The 18929-nt window shown below is 37.1% G+C and overlaps 1 protein-coding gene across 1 annotated transcript in view; it reads right to left on the reverse strand.

Moving 5' to 3' along the window:
* The window catches only part of XPR1 (xenotropic and polytropic retrovirus receptor 1), a 211118-nt gene that overhangs the window by 66427 nt on the left and 125762 nt on the right, over positions 1-18929 (reverse strand). Inside the window, exon 3 of the mRNA XM_040263861.1 lies at positions 5232-5333. Within this exon, the coding sequence (XP_040119795.1) occupies positions 5232-5333 (102 nt within the window). The remainder of the gene's footprint in view (positions 1-5231; positions 5334-18929) is intronic.

Raw genomic sequence — 18929 nt, forward strand, 5'->3', positions numbered from 1 at the left:
AGTCTTTAGTGTTTTCTATGTAGAGGATCATGTCATCTGCAAACAGTCAGAGTTTTACTTCTTCTTTTCCAATTTGGATTCCTTTTATTTCTTTTTCTGCTCTGATTGCTGTGCCCACCCATTTTCAAAGACCAAATTTAAATGTTTCCATTTATGCATCTTCATGTTTGTTTCCATAGAACTTTGCAAAACTCATTTATAATAACAAGCATCATAAAGTTTAAAAGATAAAATTAGTAAAGAAATATATTAGATGTACTCTGATATTTTCTATTCTACTATATTCTCTTGCTGTTTTTCAGTCACTAAGTCATGTCCAACTCTTTGCAACCCCATCAACTGCAGCATGCCAGGCCTCCCTGTCGTTCACTATCTCCCCGAGGTTGCTTAAACTCATGTCCACTGAGTCAGTGATGTTATCTAGCCATCTCATCCTCTGCTGCCCCTTCTCCTCTTGCCCTCAATCTATAACCCTATTCATATTTTTAAAAAATGCTTGTGATGACCCCACAGCGGTCACCAGTTATTGGGTTGCAAGCTACAACTGTTTAAAAGAACACTAATTTATTTAGATGATAGTCTGCTTTTTTGTGAAGATTCAGTCCTGAAACTATTTTAACCACGACTGAGCATTCCCTATGCTTTCAGTCTTAGAAAGAAACAAAAAGAAAAGCAAGGAGGGAAGGAAGAGGAAAGAAAGAAGAAAAGAGAAAGAAAAGGTCAGTTAGGGTTGTATCTCTGTCCTCACATGCATGAGCAGCCCTATATTCTTTTGATAATGTAAGTCAATTACTTCCACAGAAGAGTAATTCCTGCCCTTGACTGCTGATTTCTGGGCATATGGAATAAGAAATAATTGGACACTTAATATTAATTGACTATCACTTACATTAAAAAATAAACTCTTTTGAGACCTAACTTAAATAGAATTAAATGCACATGTATTAAGTATATGGCTTGATGAGTTTTGACTCATCACCACTATAGTCAAGAAATAGAATATTTCATGCCAGAAAGTTTCCTCATATCCATTTGGTTTCAATTACTGACCACCCCACCCCGCATCCCAAGTAGGAAAACTCCTTATTTTCTGCCATTACATGCCTAAAGGTAAGCACTGTCTTTTCTAGAACTTAATGTAAGTGAAATGATACAATGTATAGTCTTTGGTGTTTGGCTTCTTTTGCTCTGCAGGACATTTATTTTGGGGCTTTTTGTTTTGTACTGGGGCAGTTGATTAGCAAACAATGTTGTGATAGTTGCAGGTGAACGGGGAAGGGACCCAGTCATACATGTACATTATCCATTCTCTCCCAAGTACCCCTCCCATCCAGACTGTCACACAGCGTTGAGCAGAGTTTCCTGTGCTATACAGAAGGTCCTTGTTGGTTACTGATTTTAAACAGAGCATTCTCTAAGTCTGCGAACATTTTTAAGAGCCTCCATATTGCTGTATGTTCTAGTAACGTGTTGCTTTTTGCTGCTGAGAAGTATTCCATTGTAAGGATAAACTATATGTTCAACCATTTACCTGCTGATTAATATTTGGTTGTTTCTAGTTTGACCTATGACAAATAAAGCTGCTGTGAACACTTAAAAAAATAAAATAAATTATTCCAACCAATTAAAAGGACTTCCCATAATGAAAGAAACAGATACAGTCTAAAGACTCTTTCAAATGTAGGCACACAAAAATACTCCTTAAAAGCCAAGTATTTTGAATGAAGGGAGAAAGCAAATTGGTTCAAGAAGAGAAATTTGTGACATGAAGTAACTAGTACTCCCAATGGAAAAGAACAGTACTGGTCGTCATTAAAAAAAAAAAAGTTTCTAGCACTACAACCTTCAGTTTGTATTGACTGATACCATTTTCAGTAATAGAAAACAGCTGGAAGACTTCTAGGTCAGGGATAAGCAAAAATGTTATCATCAAAAGGACACCTTTAAAAAATTTCCCTCTCTTCCCATGGCCTTCAAATAGTGAAGATTGAATCCGTAACTCTAAAAAACACTATCTTATTAGCTAAAAATATGTAATAAGAAATAAAAAATTTACATTAGGTTTTCTGAAATATTGAGAACAGTTTCTGACTGTTTACATGTGAAACCCTAGAGGGCTGAGAATCACTTTGCTCATTTTACAGGTACATATGTAGATGCATAGGAAGGTTACATACATCTTTAAAAAATAATAAAGTTCAAAAATCCAAAAAACAATTTGTAGGTGATAGACTTGGTATGAAAATAAGCATCTATATTTTAGTGGTATTCATATTGTTTCATTGGTTTGACTTTTATGGCATTTTTGGGGAGTACTTGCTCCTTTGCCCATGGGACTATCCCGGCAAGAATACTGGAGCGGGCTGCCACTCCCTCCTCCAGCTCTTCGTGACCCCACGTGACCCCACCAGGCTCCTCTGCCCATGGGACTGTCCCAGCAAGAATACTGGAGCGGGCTGCCACTCCCTCCTCCAGGGATTACTCCCGACCCAGGGAGCAAACCCGTACCTCCTGCGGTCCTGCCTTGGCAGGCAGACTTCTTCACCACTGAGCCACCTGGGAAGCCTTCAATCAATGCTGGATCTCACTTTAAAAGCAACCATTTTTAGCTGACCATTAAATAACCTGTGAGTTGTGACTGGGTAGCGGTAGGGTTTAAAAGATGAACTCATCCCTGTATCATCTACAGTTTTTCATGTGCCCTAATATCTGAGGTTTGCAGTCTACAAGACAATCTGCCACGGAGAAGGTAGCTAAATAAGGAGAAAAATGATACCATCTAGGATAAGTGCCAAACTCTATTTCTGTCAGTCATGTCTTCATATTACCCATTACTTCCTGACCTGGCAAAAAGTCAGTCTGAAGACTATCAATCTGTACCTACTGCTTAATGACATCAAGAGACATGCTTCAATGGCTCTCTGCCAATACACACAGAGATAGGCAGTTATTAAATCATAGCTCCCAAATTTTTAATAGTAGAAAGCCCAAAATGATCTTTGAAAAGTAACCAAGTCTAAGATATCATTTTTCAAACTGAGGGTTGTAACCCAAAACATGATCATGAAAGCAATTTAGTGTATAATAAATCAGCATTTAAAAAATCAAATAGAGAATAAAGAATAAAGATTATATTCTTTATACTTTAAAGAACAAGTATTGTTTCATGAGAATACTTATAATCAAATATATTGCACATACACACATATATAGATGTTTGCAAACATACATAAAACACACACATCTGTCTGTATGATGAGGTCATAATTTATATGTATTAAAAAAATAACTGTTAATTTTCTTTGGCTGTGTTGGGCCTTTGTTGCTGTGCAAGCTTTTCTCTAGTTGCGGCACGCGGGGGCTACTCTCTAGTTGTGGTGTGTGGGCTTCTCGCCGCAGTGGCTTCTCTTGTTGTGAAGCATGGGCTCTAGGGCACATGGGGTCAATAACTGTGCCTCCCAGACTCTAGAGCACAGCCTCAATAGCTGGGATACATGGGCTTAACTGTTCTGTGACGTGGGATCTTCCCAGATCAAGGATCAAACTCATGTCTCCTGTATTGGCAGGTGGATTCTTTACTAGTGAGCAACCAGGGAAGCCTTGCATGCATTTTTTATTGTAACTCAAAATATATTAAGTATGTAACTATTGCTAAGAGCAGATATTTAATTTTCTTTGGAAATCAAAAAACATTACCCATTTTTTGTAATCTAATTTATATTTAATTAGAGTTGGGTTCAGAGAGCCTTCCCAGAAAAATTATAGTGAAAGAAAAATGCTAATGAACTTGACTTTGTATGTTTCTCATTTACAACCTTAGATAATATCCAATGGACTTTTCTTAGTCTAAACACTCTTTTCTTTGTAAATGCCTTCCTCTTTTAGTCTCCATTTTCCTCACTCTACATTATATGGCTGCCCTCTCATCTGTCTATATCCTGATTCCTCTTTATCCTCTTACTTCCTAATTGTGGAATTTAGGAAGTCTAATTTCTTTTTTAAATTTATTTTCTGTTTAAAGCAGTGACTTGCTAAGGAGATTATTTATTCAATAAGTCTTAGAGGAAATAATTTCTGGAACAAGGTCTCTAGGAGCTGAAACTCAGTCATTAGTTATAGAATTTGCCATGGACTGAGGAGATATATCTTTTCTACAAATATTGGAGGAAAATAAATAAGGGTAAGAGGGGAGGGAGTGGCATAGATCTGCATAAGTATTATTACACACCAATAGGAACTGAAAGTCTTTATTTTTATTTGTAAAGAAGTACGTATAATGAACATGATAGGAAGGATGGTTGGGTCAGATAATTCAAGAAAATGGTATGGGGTTTAGAAAAGCACTCTGGAGTATGGAAAAGGGCAGAGTAGGACTCACAGGCAGCTTTGAGAACATAGTTAAGAATGCAATAATGAATTTACAGTGGTTCACATTTGTTTCGCTATATGGTGGTTTTTTTCCCCCACCAACTGTCCTAAGCAGCCTGGGGGTAGGAATGAAGAAGGTAAAGGCTGGTAAAACTCCACAGCTGGAGTTTAGCCAGGCAGAAGCAATCAATATAAGGCAGCGAGGGTGAAGGGATTAAAAGCACAACGGACTGATAGAAATGAAAGTAATTTGGGGAGGATCCTGGTCAACTGGAACAGAATGAAGGAATCAAGGATTTAGAGTTCTGTGAGATGGAAAAGCAGATAGATGTTAAAGGAGTAGGGGGGTAAATATATATATAAAAACAAAATGTTAAAGAGTCAGACATAAAGAAATAGAAGTTTTCATCTCAACTCCATTCGCATCTGGTAAATGCCACTCTGGAGGCCATATCCTAGAGAGACACATATGAGTGTTTCATGCGATGGAAAGGCATTAAAAGTGACATAGTTAATAAGCTGTAGTTATGTCATTAAGCTTTGAGAGAAATGGTAAAAACATGTTTCTGACTCTTTAATATTTGGGAATGGGCCATGGTGAAGCTCTATCAAAGTATCGATTCATAATGAGTTCCTGAAATCCTTACAACTGCAAGAGAATTGGGCAATGACCACACAAAGCTCAAAGAGTGAAGTACCATATGTATTCCTACCTCAGCTAAAGAAAATATCCCTTAATTGCAGTATAGTAGGAAAAGGCCCAATCTAAAAATGATCAGAACTTTCAACAATGACATGGTAGAGTTTCTCCTTCCTTAGCAGCAGAAATTGTCTCCTGTTTGTTGTACCAAAAAACTGCTTACCTGAATAAAATGTGTTGATTTTGGCAAGTTCTTTTTCACAGGTTTGGAAAAACTTTTCTTCAAACTTGGCAAAATACCTCTTTACTGTGTCCTCATCTGTAACTGAAAGCAAGGAAAACAATATTTAAATTTAACGTCCAAAGACCAACTAGGGAAACAAAAATGTAAGTTACTAATACTTTCTTAGTCTTCAAAATGACAACAATATATGCATTTCTTTGAAAAAATGAATTTGTGAACCATACTAAGGAAAGGTTAATCAAAGGCTTCTTCATAGGCACACAATTTTTTAAATTGAATGAGGTTTTCTAAATCTCTACTATAATAAATTTATAGTGGTGGAGAAAATAAGTGTTCATAAGACTTCAGAAGACACTACTGCAGACAGAGGTGATCAAAGCAGTCTCAAGGTACTGGGAGGTGAATTGAATAAGATTTAGCACAGAGTAGACTAATATTGCATTTTACAATGTAGCAGAAAATGAAGACATGAATATGTAATGGTTTCTGGAAAAAAAATGAGTTGATTGTTCTAACTACCTACTCATTTTTACCTTAGCTGCACCAGACATAGAGAAAGAGACAAAGACTGATGGTTATAAATTAGATATTCCAAATGTTCAGTTGCTGGATAGCAACATAAATGAGCTAAGTAACTGGGTAATTGTGCAAGTGTGGTGGTGATAAATGGCAACTGACACATTCAGGAGAAGTAGTGGTATGGATTCTAGTTAACGGCAGAGCACAAGTCCTTCTAGCTAATTGCTGCCTATGTTGTCAGATCTTCCAATTGTTCAGGGAGAAGTCATAAATCTAGATATTTTAAAAACACTGTGTGGGCCAATCAATGTATGTCTTTGCAGGCAGGATCCACTTTGTGAGTTGTCATACAGCATATTGATTTACTCAATCTTATAGTACAGATATATATATCTTCAGGAACCCCAAGGCTAAAAAGGGTATGTTTCTTGACCAGTGAGTTCTGACTAGACTCCAGATGCTAACTGTAATTTAGAACTATCTTATTTCTGGATCTCTAGGGCACTCTAAGCTTGAAATGCCCAGAGAAAGTATAGGTTCTTTTACATCCCTCAGAAGCTTCAAATCTTAGGAGAATCCCAGAAATCCTTAAATAATTCACCTCTCCAGTAATGAGAGAGATAGTATTTCCTAAGTAGTATGTACACACACACACAAAAATTCCAGAGATATTTTAAAGAAAACAAAAGCTTAAAATGAAGTTTTAAAAAGCATGTTCAATCTATTCATTTAATTTGAAAACTTAAAAAAAAAATAGCACTACTACCTCTCTATTCTTATGCTTTAGAACTGAAAAATTTATGCAGGATTCTACTGATTTTGCAGTAAAGAAAGGATGGCTACTTTAAGTTCCTGATGTAAGCTTAGCAGGTGAAGTACAATAAAGGCTGTAACTGCCCAAGGCCAGTGAGAATTATTTTTTCAAACCATAAAGCAGGTCAAAGCTTTTTGAAAAACTGACCTTGAGTTAAAAGATGCTCCATGGTAACATATGCTACTCTTTTTTTTCTTCTGGCCTCTCTAAATGGCTTTCAGGATCTTAGTTCCCATATCTGGGATTGAACTTGGGCCCCCACAGTGAAAGCACTGAGTCCTTACAACCAGACAGCCTGGGAATCCTCCAGATGCTGCTTTTATAATACATCTGGCTATAGCTTATTTAGAATAAGAGTAATATCTTACTCTACTTATCTACCCATTTTTAAAAAATTTTAATCTTATCCTCTATTGTATTATTAGGAAAAAACCCCCAACAGGTCCTAATGTCAATCAGTCACAAAACTATTAATTCAATTAGTCATAAAAGACTAAATTTAGTTCAAAGAAATCTAGTGTAAATAAGTCCATATATTAGCAAGATCTATCAACAAATGTAAGATTAGCATCAAGAGGAAAAAAAGGAAGAAAGATGAAAGGGTGGGGAAAAAAAATCCAGAACTGGCAAAGAATGACTCAGAGAGTACTGCTGTAAAGAACCCTTTGCTGTTAGTTAAATAAATATTATAAATAAATAAATATTACAGTCAGTTATACCAAAGAGAGAGAGAGAAGAGAGAGAATAATGAGAGATCGTCATTTCTGTTACAGTTTTATCTCTACCTTGCATTTGTGGATGACAGACAATTTCTTTCTCATCTACCACTCCCAAAATTACTAAGTTAATAGCAAATAACTCTAAGAGTACTAATCAAGGTAAAATATTCTTACTGCATAGCAACCACCATCAAGAGTTTTTTATAGCAATTTTCAGGACTATATATATACATATATATATAAACCCATAAGTGTCATCTTACTTTCACATAAAATCTCTCAAAAACCAATTCTTTAAAACAATCAGTAACCTCAAATTTTTATGACTACTTTCAGTCTTCTTAATTTCCAGAGCTTTGAGAGACTGAAGGTAAGAATTATATATTTCTTATCTTTATAGATCCTGCTGCTGCTAAGTCGCGTCAGTCGTGTCCGACTCTGTGCAACCCCATAGACGGCAGCCCACCAGGCTCTGCCGTCCCTGGGATTCTCCAGGCAAGAACACTGGAGTGGGTTGCCATTTCCTTCTCCAACGCCCAGCATAATGTCTGGTACACAGTATGCACTCCATATTTTATTTTTTAAATTGTAAATATGAAACATTTTGTTTCATAATAATTTTGAGAAAATTGTAACTCTCTATTAAAGTTTAAAAAGACTAAACTCCAACAATTAAATATTTGTGTACAAAGGAATGAAGCTGACCCCTCTCTCACATCATATACTAAAATTGTCTAAATGGATCAAAGATTTAAATATAAATTTGAAAAGTATAAAACTCTTAAAGAAAAACAGGCATAAATCTTCATGATCTTAGATGAGGCAATGGTTCCTAAGATAAATTTCCAAAAGTATAAGTAATAAAAGAAAATACTGATAAAATAGAATTCATCAAAATTAAAAACTTATGTGTTTAAAAGGCACTATCAAGAAAGTGAAAAGGCAACCAGAGAATGGAAGAAAATATGTGTAAACCATATGTCAGATAAGAATCTAATACCCAGAACTCCTAGAACTCCACAACTAAAAGACAAACAGCCCAATTAAACCCAATTTTAAAAATGGGCAAGGATCTGAACAGACATTTCTCAAAAAAAGACAAGTGTTGGCAAGGGTGAAGACAAACTGAAACGCTTGTATACTGCTGGTGAAAATACGAAACGATGAGGCACTCGGGAAAAATGTTTAAGTTCCTCAGAATATTAAATACAGAGCTACCTACCATATGATCCGGCAATTCCACTTCTAGGTATATATATATATATATCCAAGAGAAGTGAAAAAAAAATTGTGCAAGAATGCCCATAGCAGCATTATTCATAATAGCCAAAAAGTGGAAATAGTCAAAGAGTCTATAAACTGATGTAGGATAAACAAACATGGCATATCCATGTAATAGAATATTATTCAGCCTTTAGACGCAGTAGTAATCATGCATGCTACAACACACACAGCAGGTAGCAGTGATATACATGCTACAGCACACACCTTGAGAGTATCACGGAAAAGGAAAGAAGCTAAACACTAAATATCACATATTACAAAATCCCATTTTATGTATGTCCAGAACAGGCAAATCCATAAAGACAGAAAGCAGACTAGTGGTTGGCAGGGGCTGTGGGCGGGGGGGGATCAGGAGTGACGAAAATGTCTTGGAATTAGACAGTAGTGATGGTTGTGTAACCTTGTGAATATATTAGAAACCACTAAATTTTATACTTTCAAAGGGTGAAATTTTACAGTATCTAAATTATATCTCAATAAAAAATATTTTAACTCCAAGTTTAACCCTATAACAGAAACACATTGAAACACTAAAGCCTATTTATTTATTCAACAAATAATTATTGTCCCATTAGATGACAGGCTCTGTGCTAAATGGTGGAGATAGAAGAACAAGATAGATGTGGTTTCTGCTCTAATGAAGTCTGTAGTCTAATGACGGAAGCAGAAAGAAAAAAAACCCACACAAATAAACAAAGAGTTACAAACTAGAAAGTATAATGAAAACAACAAACAGGGTATTGAGATAGACTGTAGAACTAGAATGGATGACTATCCTTTTTGGCAGGGTAAGAGATCATCAGAGAAGACCTCTCCATAGGAGATAATTTTTTATCTGAAACCTCAGCCTAAAACATAAGGAAAAGAAAGGGCAAATGATTACCAACAGAAGGAACAGCGTGTAAGAAAAGAAATTCAGGTGCCTGAGGGGGCCTGAAAGCAGATCACAATGGGACTGACAGTGTGATGTGACAGGAGGTAAGGTCACGGAAGTAAGCAAACGCCTTTACATGCAGGAAGATCATGTTGAGTTTAAATTTCATTCAAAGTGCAATGGAAAGTTTTGAAGGGTTTTAAGGAGTTGTCTAAAAAGTAGAAGAAAAAAGTAGAATTAGCTTAGTTTTACTAAAAAGATAATCTAAAATAGCATTTCCCAGGACATTATGTATAGAGATGACAGGAAAGAAGGAGAAGAAGAATTTCAAGGAATTCAAGTAAGTCTAGGAAATACAAGTATAAGCTGATCTCTTTAATGTAATAGTTCTCAATGAGAGATGATTTTGGCTCCTGGGGGTCCTTTGGAAATGTCTAGAGGCATTTCTGTTTCTCAAAACTAAGAAGGTGTTACTGGAGTCTAGGGGATAGAAGCCAAGGATGCTGCTAAACACCCTGTAAGGCCCAGAACATCATCTTCTCTCTTTCCTCTTCCTCATCAGAGAATCTGAAATGTTACCACCACCAAGTTGAGAAACTTTGCTTCAAGGCAAAAGAAGCTTTACTATGCTAACATATATTGTTATTATTTCTTAAGGAGGAGAAGTAGTATACTGTGTTTCTGAAAGTTATTTATAAGAACACCATCCTTCTTGGGGGTAGAGGGAAGATAGCTGGGAAGGACAGAGGGAAGATAGGGAAGGGGGTGAAGAGCACTTATTAAAATTTTCAAGAATATGGTTCTGTGGAAAAATGGTTTGAGAGGCATAAACTGTAATATTACCACCATCGCTTTGCATTTTTATTATGCTTCTATGCCTTCTTACCATCTCAAAAACTACTCATAAATGAAGATGGCTGATAAATAAAAATTAACCTGTGACTAGGTTCCATCAAATATAGGAAGAATATTTAGCACTACCGGTTCCATGCTTTTAGAAAAAAAAAAAGTGTTCTGAGATTTTTTTAAAAGTGTGACTTACAAATAAGGAATAAATAACTTAAAATTCTATTTTTTCCCAAATGCTACTTCATCAACAGATGGGTGATTATATAAAGCATATGGCAAAGAAGGATTTCAAACATTAAAATGTTACTCTAAAATCACTCGTGTAGTAGAAATAGGACTAATTCAGTGTCATTCATTCGACAAGCAGAAAGTTCCTCCCATGAATCAGGCAATGAGCCAGGTGCTAGGAATATAATGATAAGCAAAATACATATAAACTCTGTCCTCAGAGATTACACCTTACCCAAGGAAGCAGACTTTAATCAAATACTCACACAAATATACAAAGTGTAATATGGATCTGAAGAAAAAAGTAAAGATGCAGAAAACATTAGTGGGCCCAATCTAGTCTGCAAGAATTGGGAGAGGGGCAGTGAGAGAGTCTGAAAGTGTCATCTGAGATGAAACCTGACAGGTAAGGAAGCATTCGCTAGAGCAGCAGCAGCACTCCAAGCAGCAGGAACAGCATATAACACGACTGTAAAACGAAACCAGTGGGAGACGTCTGGGAAATTGAAGAGGATCAATCCAGGGAGCAAGGAGGACACTGGCGGCAGTTAAGGCTAGACAAGCAAGCAGGGGCCAGCCCAGGCAGGCCCTGCAGCACAAAGACTAGCCTTTCCCTATGACCAATGAGACAACCTTGAAGGATTTTAAGCAGAGGAACGATTGTTATCAGATATGTTTTGTAAATGAGGAGATGTGGGGAGACCAATCAGATTTAGTATCAGTTCAGTTACTCAGTTGTGTCCAACTCTGTGAATCCAGGGGCTACAAGGCCTCTCTGTCCAGCACCAGCTCCCAGAGCTTGTTCAAACTCACGTCCCTTGAGTCAGTGATGCCATCCAACCATCTCATCCTCTGTCATTCCCTTCTCCTCTTGCTCTCAATCTTTCCCAGGATCAAGGTCTTTATCAATGAGTCAGCTTTTCACATCAGGTGGCCAAAGTATTAGAGCTTCATTCAGCTTCAGCCCTTCCAATGCATATTCAAGGTTGATTTCCTTTACAATTGACAGCTTTGATCTTGCTGTCCAAGACTCTCAAGAGTCTTCTCCAACACCACATTTCAAAAGCAACAATTCTTCAGTGCTCAGCCTTCTTTATGGTCCAATTCTCATATCTGTACATGACTGCTGGAAAAACCATAGCTTTGATTATACAGACTTTTATCAGCAAAGTGGTATCTCTGCTTTTTAATATGTTCTCTAGGTTTGTCATAGCTTTTCTTCCATTTCAGTTGCTCAGTCGAGTCCGACCATTTGTGACCCCATGTACTGTAGCATGCCAGGCTTCCCTGTCCATCACCAACTCCCCAACCTTGCTCAGATTCATGTTCATTGAGTCAGTGATGCCATCCAACCATCTCATCCTCTGTCGTTCCCTTCACCTCCCTCCTTCAGTCTTTCCCAGCATCAGGGTCTTTTCCAATGAGTCAGTTCTTGGCATCAAGTGACCAAAGTATTGGAGTTTCAGCTTCAGCACCAGTCCTTCCAATGAATATTCAGGACTGATTTCCTTTAGGATTGACTGGTTTGATCTTCCTACAGTCCAGGGGTCTCTCAAGAGTCTTCTCCAACACCAAAAGCATCAATTCTTTGGCGCTCAGCTTTCTTTATAGTCCAATTCTCATATTCATACATGACTACTGGAAAAACCATAACTTTGACTAGACGGACCTTTGTTGGCAAAGTAATGTCTCTGCTTTCTAATATGCTGTCTAGTTCTGTCATAGCTTTTCTTCCAAGAAGCAAGCCTCTTTTAATTTCATGGCTACAGTCATCATCTGCAGTGATTTTGGAGCCCCAAAAAATAAGGTCCGTCACTGTTTCCATTGTTCCCCCATCTATTTGCCATGAAGTGATGGAACTGGATGCCATGATTTTAGTTTTCTGAGTGCTGAGTTTTAAACCAGCTTTTTCACTCTTCTCTTTCACTTTCATCAAGAGGCTCTTTAGTTCTTCTTCATTTTCTGCCATAAGGGTGGTGTCATCTCTATACCTGAGGTTATTGATATTTCTCCCAGCAACCTTGATTCCAGCTTGTGCTTCATCTAGCTCAGCATTTTGCATGATGTACTCTGCATATAAATTAAACAAGCAGGGTGACGTACTCCTTTCCTGATCTGGAATCAGTCTGTTGTTCTACGTCCAGTTCTAACTGTTGCTTCTTGACTTGCATGCAGATTTCTCATTAGACGCTAAGGTCTGAGATAGGTATTCTCATCTCTTTCAAATTTTCCACAGTTTGTTGTGATCCACACCGTCAAAGGCTTTAGTGTACTCAATGAAGCAGAAGTAGATGTTTTTCTGGAATTCCTTTACTTTCTCTATGACCCAAGATGTTGGCAATTTGATCTCTGGTTCCTCTAGTGACATATAATTGAGATGAAATTATCTCATTGGCACTAGCTTTGACATAATTGGAATTATTTATCACCCCAATGAATGCTTATCTAATGTCTGCTAGTCAAAAACCACCAATAGATGAAATTATTGTTGTTGCTCAGTTGTCCAGTCATGTCTGACTCTTTGCGACCCCGTGGACTGCAGCACGCCAGGCCTCCATGTCCCTCACCATCTTCCAGAGTCTGCCCAAGTTCATGTTCATTGCATCATTGATACCATCCAGCCATCTCATCCTCTGATACCCTCTTGTTCTGCCCTTGATCCTTCCTAGCATCAGGGACTTTTCCAATGAGTTTGGTCATCAGATGACCAAAATACATGAAATAGCAATAAGTAATTCCAAAGAGGGGATAATTCAATAGCAAAACAAATCATGTATACCAGTGTTTTCAAGTATTTTTTGCTTTCATAACCTCAAAAAATTTGAAAAACTATCTTGAATAAAATTATAACAAAACATTTTGAGCACATTTAAATAGTTATAAGCAATGAAATTTCTGATGCATCATAATTATTTGCATTTTAAATTAATATGACATTGGTTTAAATGTAACTAATGGAATTTAAATGCCACAGCAATATAATAACCATCATCCATTCATTATCGAATACATAAATGAACTCTTAACATTTGGAAATTTTATATCATTTCATTTTTTTCTTTAACTTACATTTCCATTCTACTTACATTACAAAATCTATTCTAATATAGTTTTGGATCTGGAAGCCATTTATTATTATCATATTGTATTTCTTAGACATTAAATGTAAATAAATGAAAATTTAAATACAACTTTTCAAACCATAAAGCTCAAATATCAGAATTTCTTCTGGATTGAGCTATCATTACTATTATTAGAACATACTACATCATACTACATCAGTACAACAAATATGTAATAAGCTTTCATAAATATCAGATATAAAAAGTAAAATGCTATTGGTAATTTGAAAATAAATCTCATCTTTAAATGGCTACTTTTTCTCCCAATTAGTTCACATATCCATTGATAAATGTTACTTTATTCCTAGAAAGATAAATAAGTAGACTGGAATGAAAGCACTGTTGTAGCAACATCAATGCTCTGGACTCCTTCCAAATGTTTTCCAAAACCTGCATACAGATCTGTTGCTGGGGTTTCCCAGGTAGTACTAGTGGTAAAGATTCTGCCCGCCAGTGCAGGAGATGGAGGAGAGGCGGGATCCCTCGGTGGGGAAGATCCCCTGGAGTAGGGAATGACAACCCACTTCAGTATTCTTCCTTAGAAAATTTCTTGGACAGAGGAGCCTGGCAGGCTACATACAGTCCATGGGGCTGCAAAGATCTGCATACAACTGAGTGAGCACACACACACAGTTTTAATAATGTATAGGGTGACAAAAAAGTCATTCTTCAATTTCACTGAAAACAATTTGACTTCAGAAAGATTTGTTTCCCTGTTAATCACTCACTTTTTCAACATCCACATCAAATATTTGAGTATTTCAGAGTATTCCTTTGTTTGGGAGCCAGAGAGTCAATTCAGATTTAATAAGAAACAAGCCTTTCTTTTATAAAATCAGAGAAAGGCCATTTGAAAGGGGACTCTTGGACAACTGCCTGGCAATTACTGAGGCAAATCAATTTCAGGAATTAGTATATATGGAAGACTTGGAGATGGATTCCTCTAAATGACAGTAACAAAACTTTTTCCAGCACTGTTTCTTCATTTAACCAACATGACAAAACACTGATTTGTATACAGATGATATTTTTAAGTGAATTATCTGTTCTTTACTGAAGGACTTCCATTTGTTAATTCTGTTAGCCTAATTATTTCACATTAACTAGAAAGTAAATGCCATTATTTAAAGCTACTTTGTTAATCAAATCTATGTAGTTTAAAGCTACCCTGAGATAAATTATTAGTAATCATAGGTTTTTCACTTCTATAAAGCAATAGGTTATATACATTAAGACTGGATTTACTATAAACAAACCAAAATAAATCCCACACAAGTACTAACCAGGCCCAACCCCACTTAGCTTCAGAGATCATGAATGTTCAGGGTGGCATGGCCATAGACAAATACAAAATATCTGATGATTACTTGAGAGGTATTAGTTTAACTGAATTTTCAGGTTTGTTTTTTTTTTTTTTTTTTGCAAAGACGAAAACAAGAATGAGCCATAAGAATTATAACCATTCTGGTTACTTAATCCAAGAATAAAGCTTTCAATGAACAACAGTTATTTCAAAGAATGACAGTCATTTCTCTGAAGCAGCAGGCAGGTAACTAAAGATAGAATGCTTTTATAAGACATAACACCAATATTCCAGTCAGATATGAAAAGTTAGGAAACATAGCTTTCTAAGAAAAAAGTATTGAAAAATCAAGCATGTTGTACTCTGTTACTTCTTTAAGATCCATAAGTTACACCTTTGTTGAAAAACTTCCCCAATATTTCCAAATTTTATTCTGACTTCATAGCAACATGTCAACTAAAAAAAAAAAAAAAAAAATTAAGTTCTCAGCTCCAATTGCCTCAAAGCCAGAACGTTATACACTTCCTTCCTCCTCTATATTCTGAGACTATTCAGTATTCTTTAAATTAGAACAGAAAAATAGCCACTGATAAAGAGACTCTTCCAATGACTGACAGACAACTTTAAAAATGCAACCCTGAATCACATTGAGAAAGATGAGATAACAAAGGAAAAACACATAAAGCAATAAGGAAACAAACTGGCTACTAAAATCAGTTTTTTAAAAAATCTCAGTGATTTTATGTTTAAATAGAAGATTTGGTAATAGAAAGTGGTCAAGTTTCTATTTCCTTGAGGAAAAATGAACATATTCAATTCAATTAAAACACCTTAACTAATTTCTAATCTAAAAATCAGTTTGGGCTCTTAATTACATATAGACAAATGAACAACTAAAGCATACTTTAATAGCTGCATATCTCTTAAAACATGGGTTGAGTGTTCTAGTTCAAGATGGCAACACAGACAACTCCTGAATTCATCTCTTCCCTCAAACACACTCAATCTGCTGTTGCTGCTGCTGCTAAGTCGCTTCAGTGGTGTCCAACTCTGTGCAACCCCGGAGATGGCAGCCCACCAGGCTCCCCTGTCCCTGGGATTCTCCAGGCAAGAACACTGGAGTGGGTTGCCATTTCCTTCTCCAATGCATGAAAGTGAAGTCACTCAGTCGTGTCCGACTCTTAGCGACCCCATGGACTGTAGCCCACCAGGCTCCTCTGTCCATGGGATTTCCCAGGCAAGAGTACTGGAGTGGGTTACCATTGCCTTCTCTGACACTGAATCTAGAACTACTCAGGAAGTAATCCAGAAACAAGGTGAGTGACTCTTACATATCAGGTGAAGGAGAAAATGCCTACATCATCCACTTGAAATCATTAGGAAAGGATGAGACACATTCTGGCCATAAACAGACAATTCCTGGCAAATCACCATTCAATTCCTGGCAAATCACCAGACGATCGGGAGGGAACTCCCAGCTTCATCAAGAGGGGAAAAAGGACTGGGCCCCACATCTAAGGGAGAAATAGAAAGCAATACAATAGTGGTAGGGTTCTTCAATAAATCACTTCAAACAATGCACAGATCATCCAGACAGAACATCAATAAGGAAACACTGGATTTGAACAAGTTAAACCAGACTTACAGAACATACCATCCAACAGCAGCAGAATGCAGGCATACCTCATTTTAGCTTTAGTGCACTTTACAGATATTTCACTTTTACAAATTGAAAGTTTGTGGCAACTCTGAATCAAGCAAGTCTATTTGCGCCACTTTCCCAACAACATCTGTTCACTGCATGTCTCTGTGTTACATCTTGGTAATTCTCACAATACTCCAAACTTTCTCATTATTATTATACTTTCTTATGATGATCTGGGATGTCTGATGTTACTATTGTAATTGTTTTGGGGCACCATGAACCACACCTGTATAAGATGGCAAATTTTACCATAAACATTGAATGCGTTCTGACTGCTCAACCAACTGGCCATTCACCAGTCTCTTTCCTTCTCCTGATTCCCCAAGACACAGCAACGTTGATATTAGGCCAATTAATAACTCTACAATGGCCTCTAAGTGTTCAGGTGAAAGAGTTACACATCTTACTTGAAACCAAGAAAGAGCTAGAAATATTTAAGCTTAGTGAAGAAGGCATGTCAAAGCCAAGACAGGCCAGAAGCTAGGCCTTCTATGCCAGTTTGCCAAATTCTAAATGCAAAGGAATAGTTCTTAAAGGAAATGAAAAGTGTAACTTCAGTTAATACATAAATGATAAAAAAGTAAAACAGCCTTACTGCTGATACAGACAAAGTTTAGCAGTTTGCATAGAAGATTAAACCAGCCATAGCCTTTCCTTAAGCCAAAGCCTACTCCAGAGAAGGCCCTAGATCTCCTCAATTCTATGAAGGCTGAGGGGTGAGGGAACTGCAGAAGTTTGAAGCTAGTGGAGGGTTGTTCATGAGGTTTAAGGAAAGAAGTCATCTCCATAACATTAAAGTACAGGGTGAAGCTGCAAGTGCTGATGTAGAAGTTGCAGCAAGTTATCCAGGAGATCCAACTAAGATACTGAACGAAAGGAGCTACACTAAACCACAGATTTTCCATGTAGATAAAACAACCTTCTATTGGAAAAGGATGTTATCCAGGACTTTCACAGCCAGAGAGAAATCGATGCTTGGCTTAAAAGCTTAAGAATGGGGGGACTCTTTCATTAGGGGCAAATGTAGCAGGGTACCTGAAGTTGAAGCAATGACAATTAATCATTTCAAATATCCTAGAGCCCTTAAGTGGAGAAGGCGATGGCACCCCACTCCAGTACTCTTGCCTAGAAAATCCCATGGACGGAGGAGCCTGGTAGGCTGCAGTCCATGGGGTCACGAACAGTCAGATACGACTGAGCGACTTCCCTTTCACTTTTCACTTTCATGCATCGGAGAAGGAAATGGCAACCCACTCCAGTGTTCTTGCCTGGAGAATCCCAGGGACGGGGGAGCCTGGTGGGCTGCCATCTATGGGGTCACAGAGTCGGACGCGACTGAAATGACTTAGCAGCAGCAACAGAGCCCTTTAAGAATTATGCTCAATCTACTCTGCCTCTGCTCTGTAAATGGAACAACAAATCCTGCATGACAGGACATCTGTTTACAACATAGTTTACTAAATATTTTAAGCCCACTGTTGAGACCTACTGCTTAGTAAAAACTATTTCTTTCAGAATGTTAGTGCTGACAATGCACCTGGGCACCCAAGAGTTCTGATGGAGATGTGCAATGAGATCAGTGCTGTTTTCATGCCTGCTAACACAAAATTCATTCTGCAGCCCACAGACCCAGAGAAATTTCTGCTTTCAGGTCTTATTATTTAAGAAACATACTTCATAAGGCTATAGTTGTTGCAGATAGTGATTCATTTGATGGATATAGGCAATGTAAATAGAAAATCTTCTGGAAAGGAGTCACTATTCTTGATGCCATTACAAACATTCATGATTAATAGAAAGAGGTTAAAATGTCAACATTAACATGAGTTTGGAAGAAGCTGATTCCAATGCTGATAACTTTAAGGGATCAAGACTTCAGTGGAGGATGTAACTAAAAGCTTTGAAGTAAAGAGCAAGAGAATTAGAATGAAAGTGAAGCCTAAGTAAATCTAAAAAAGTGGGAATATATGTATACATATAGCTGATTCACTTCACTGTACAGTAGAAACTAACACAACATTGTAAAGCAACTATATTCTAATAAAAAAAATTTTTTTTAAGGGAAGAAAAAAAAGACTTAAGACTGTGCCAGTAAGGAAGTGGGTAACTTGGGGATCCGCATATAACTCATAGGTCACTGTATGAGTTAGATAAAACAGTAGATTCCCTCCCCTGCTTCAAAAAAAGTAGAGTCTAAAAGATGTGACTGAATTGCTGCAATCTCATGATAAAATTTAAACAAATTAGAAAATTGCTTTTT

Source organism: Oryx dammah, unplaced genomic scaffold, assembly GCF_014754425.2.
Source record: "Oryx dammah isolate SB20612 unplaced genomic scaffold, SCBI_Odam_1.1 HiC_scaffold_21, whole genome shotgun sequence".
Taxonomy (NCBI): Eukaryota; Metazoa; Chordata; class Mammalia; order Artiodactyla; family Bovidae; genus Oryx; species Oryx dammah.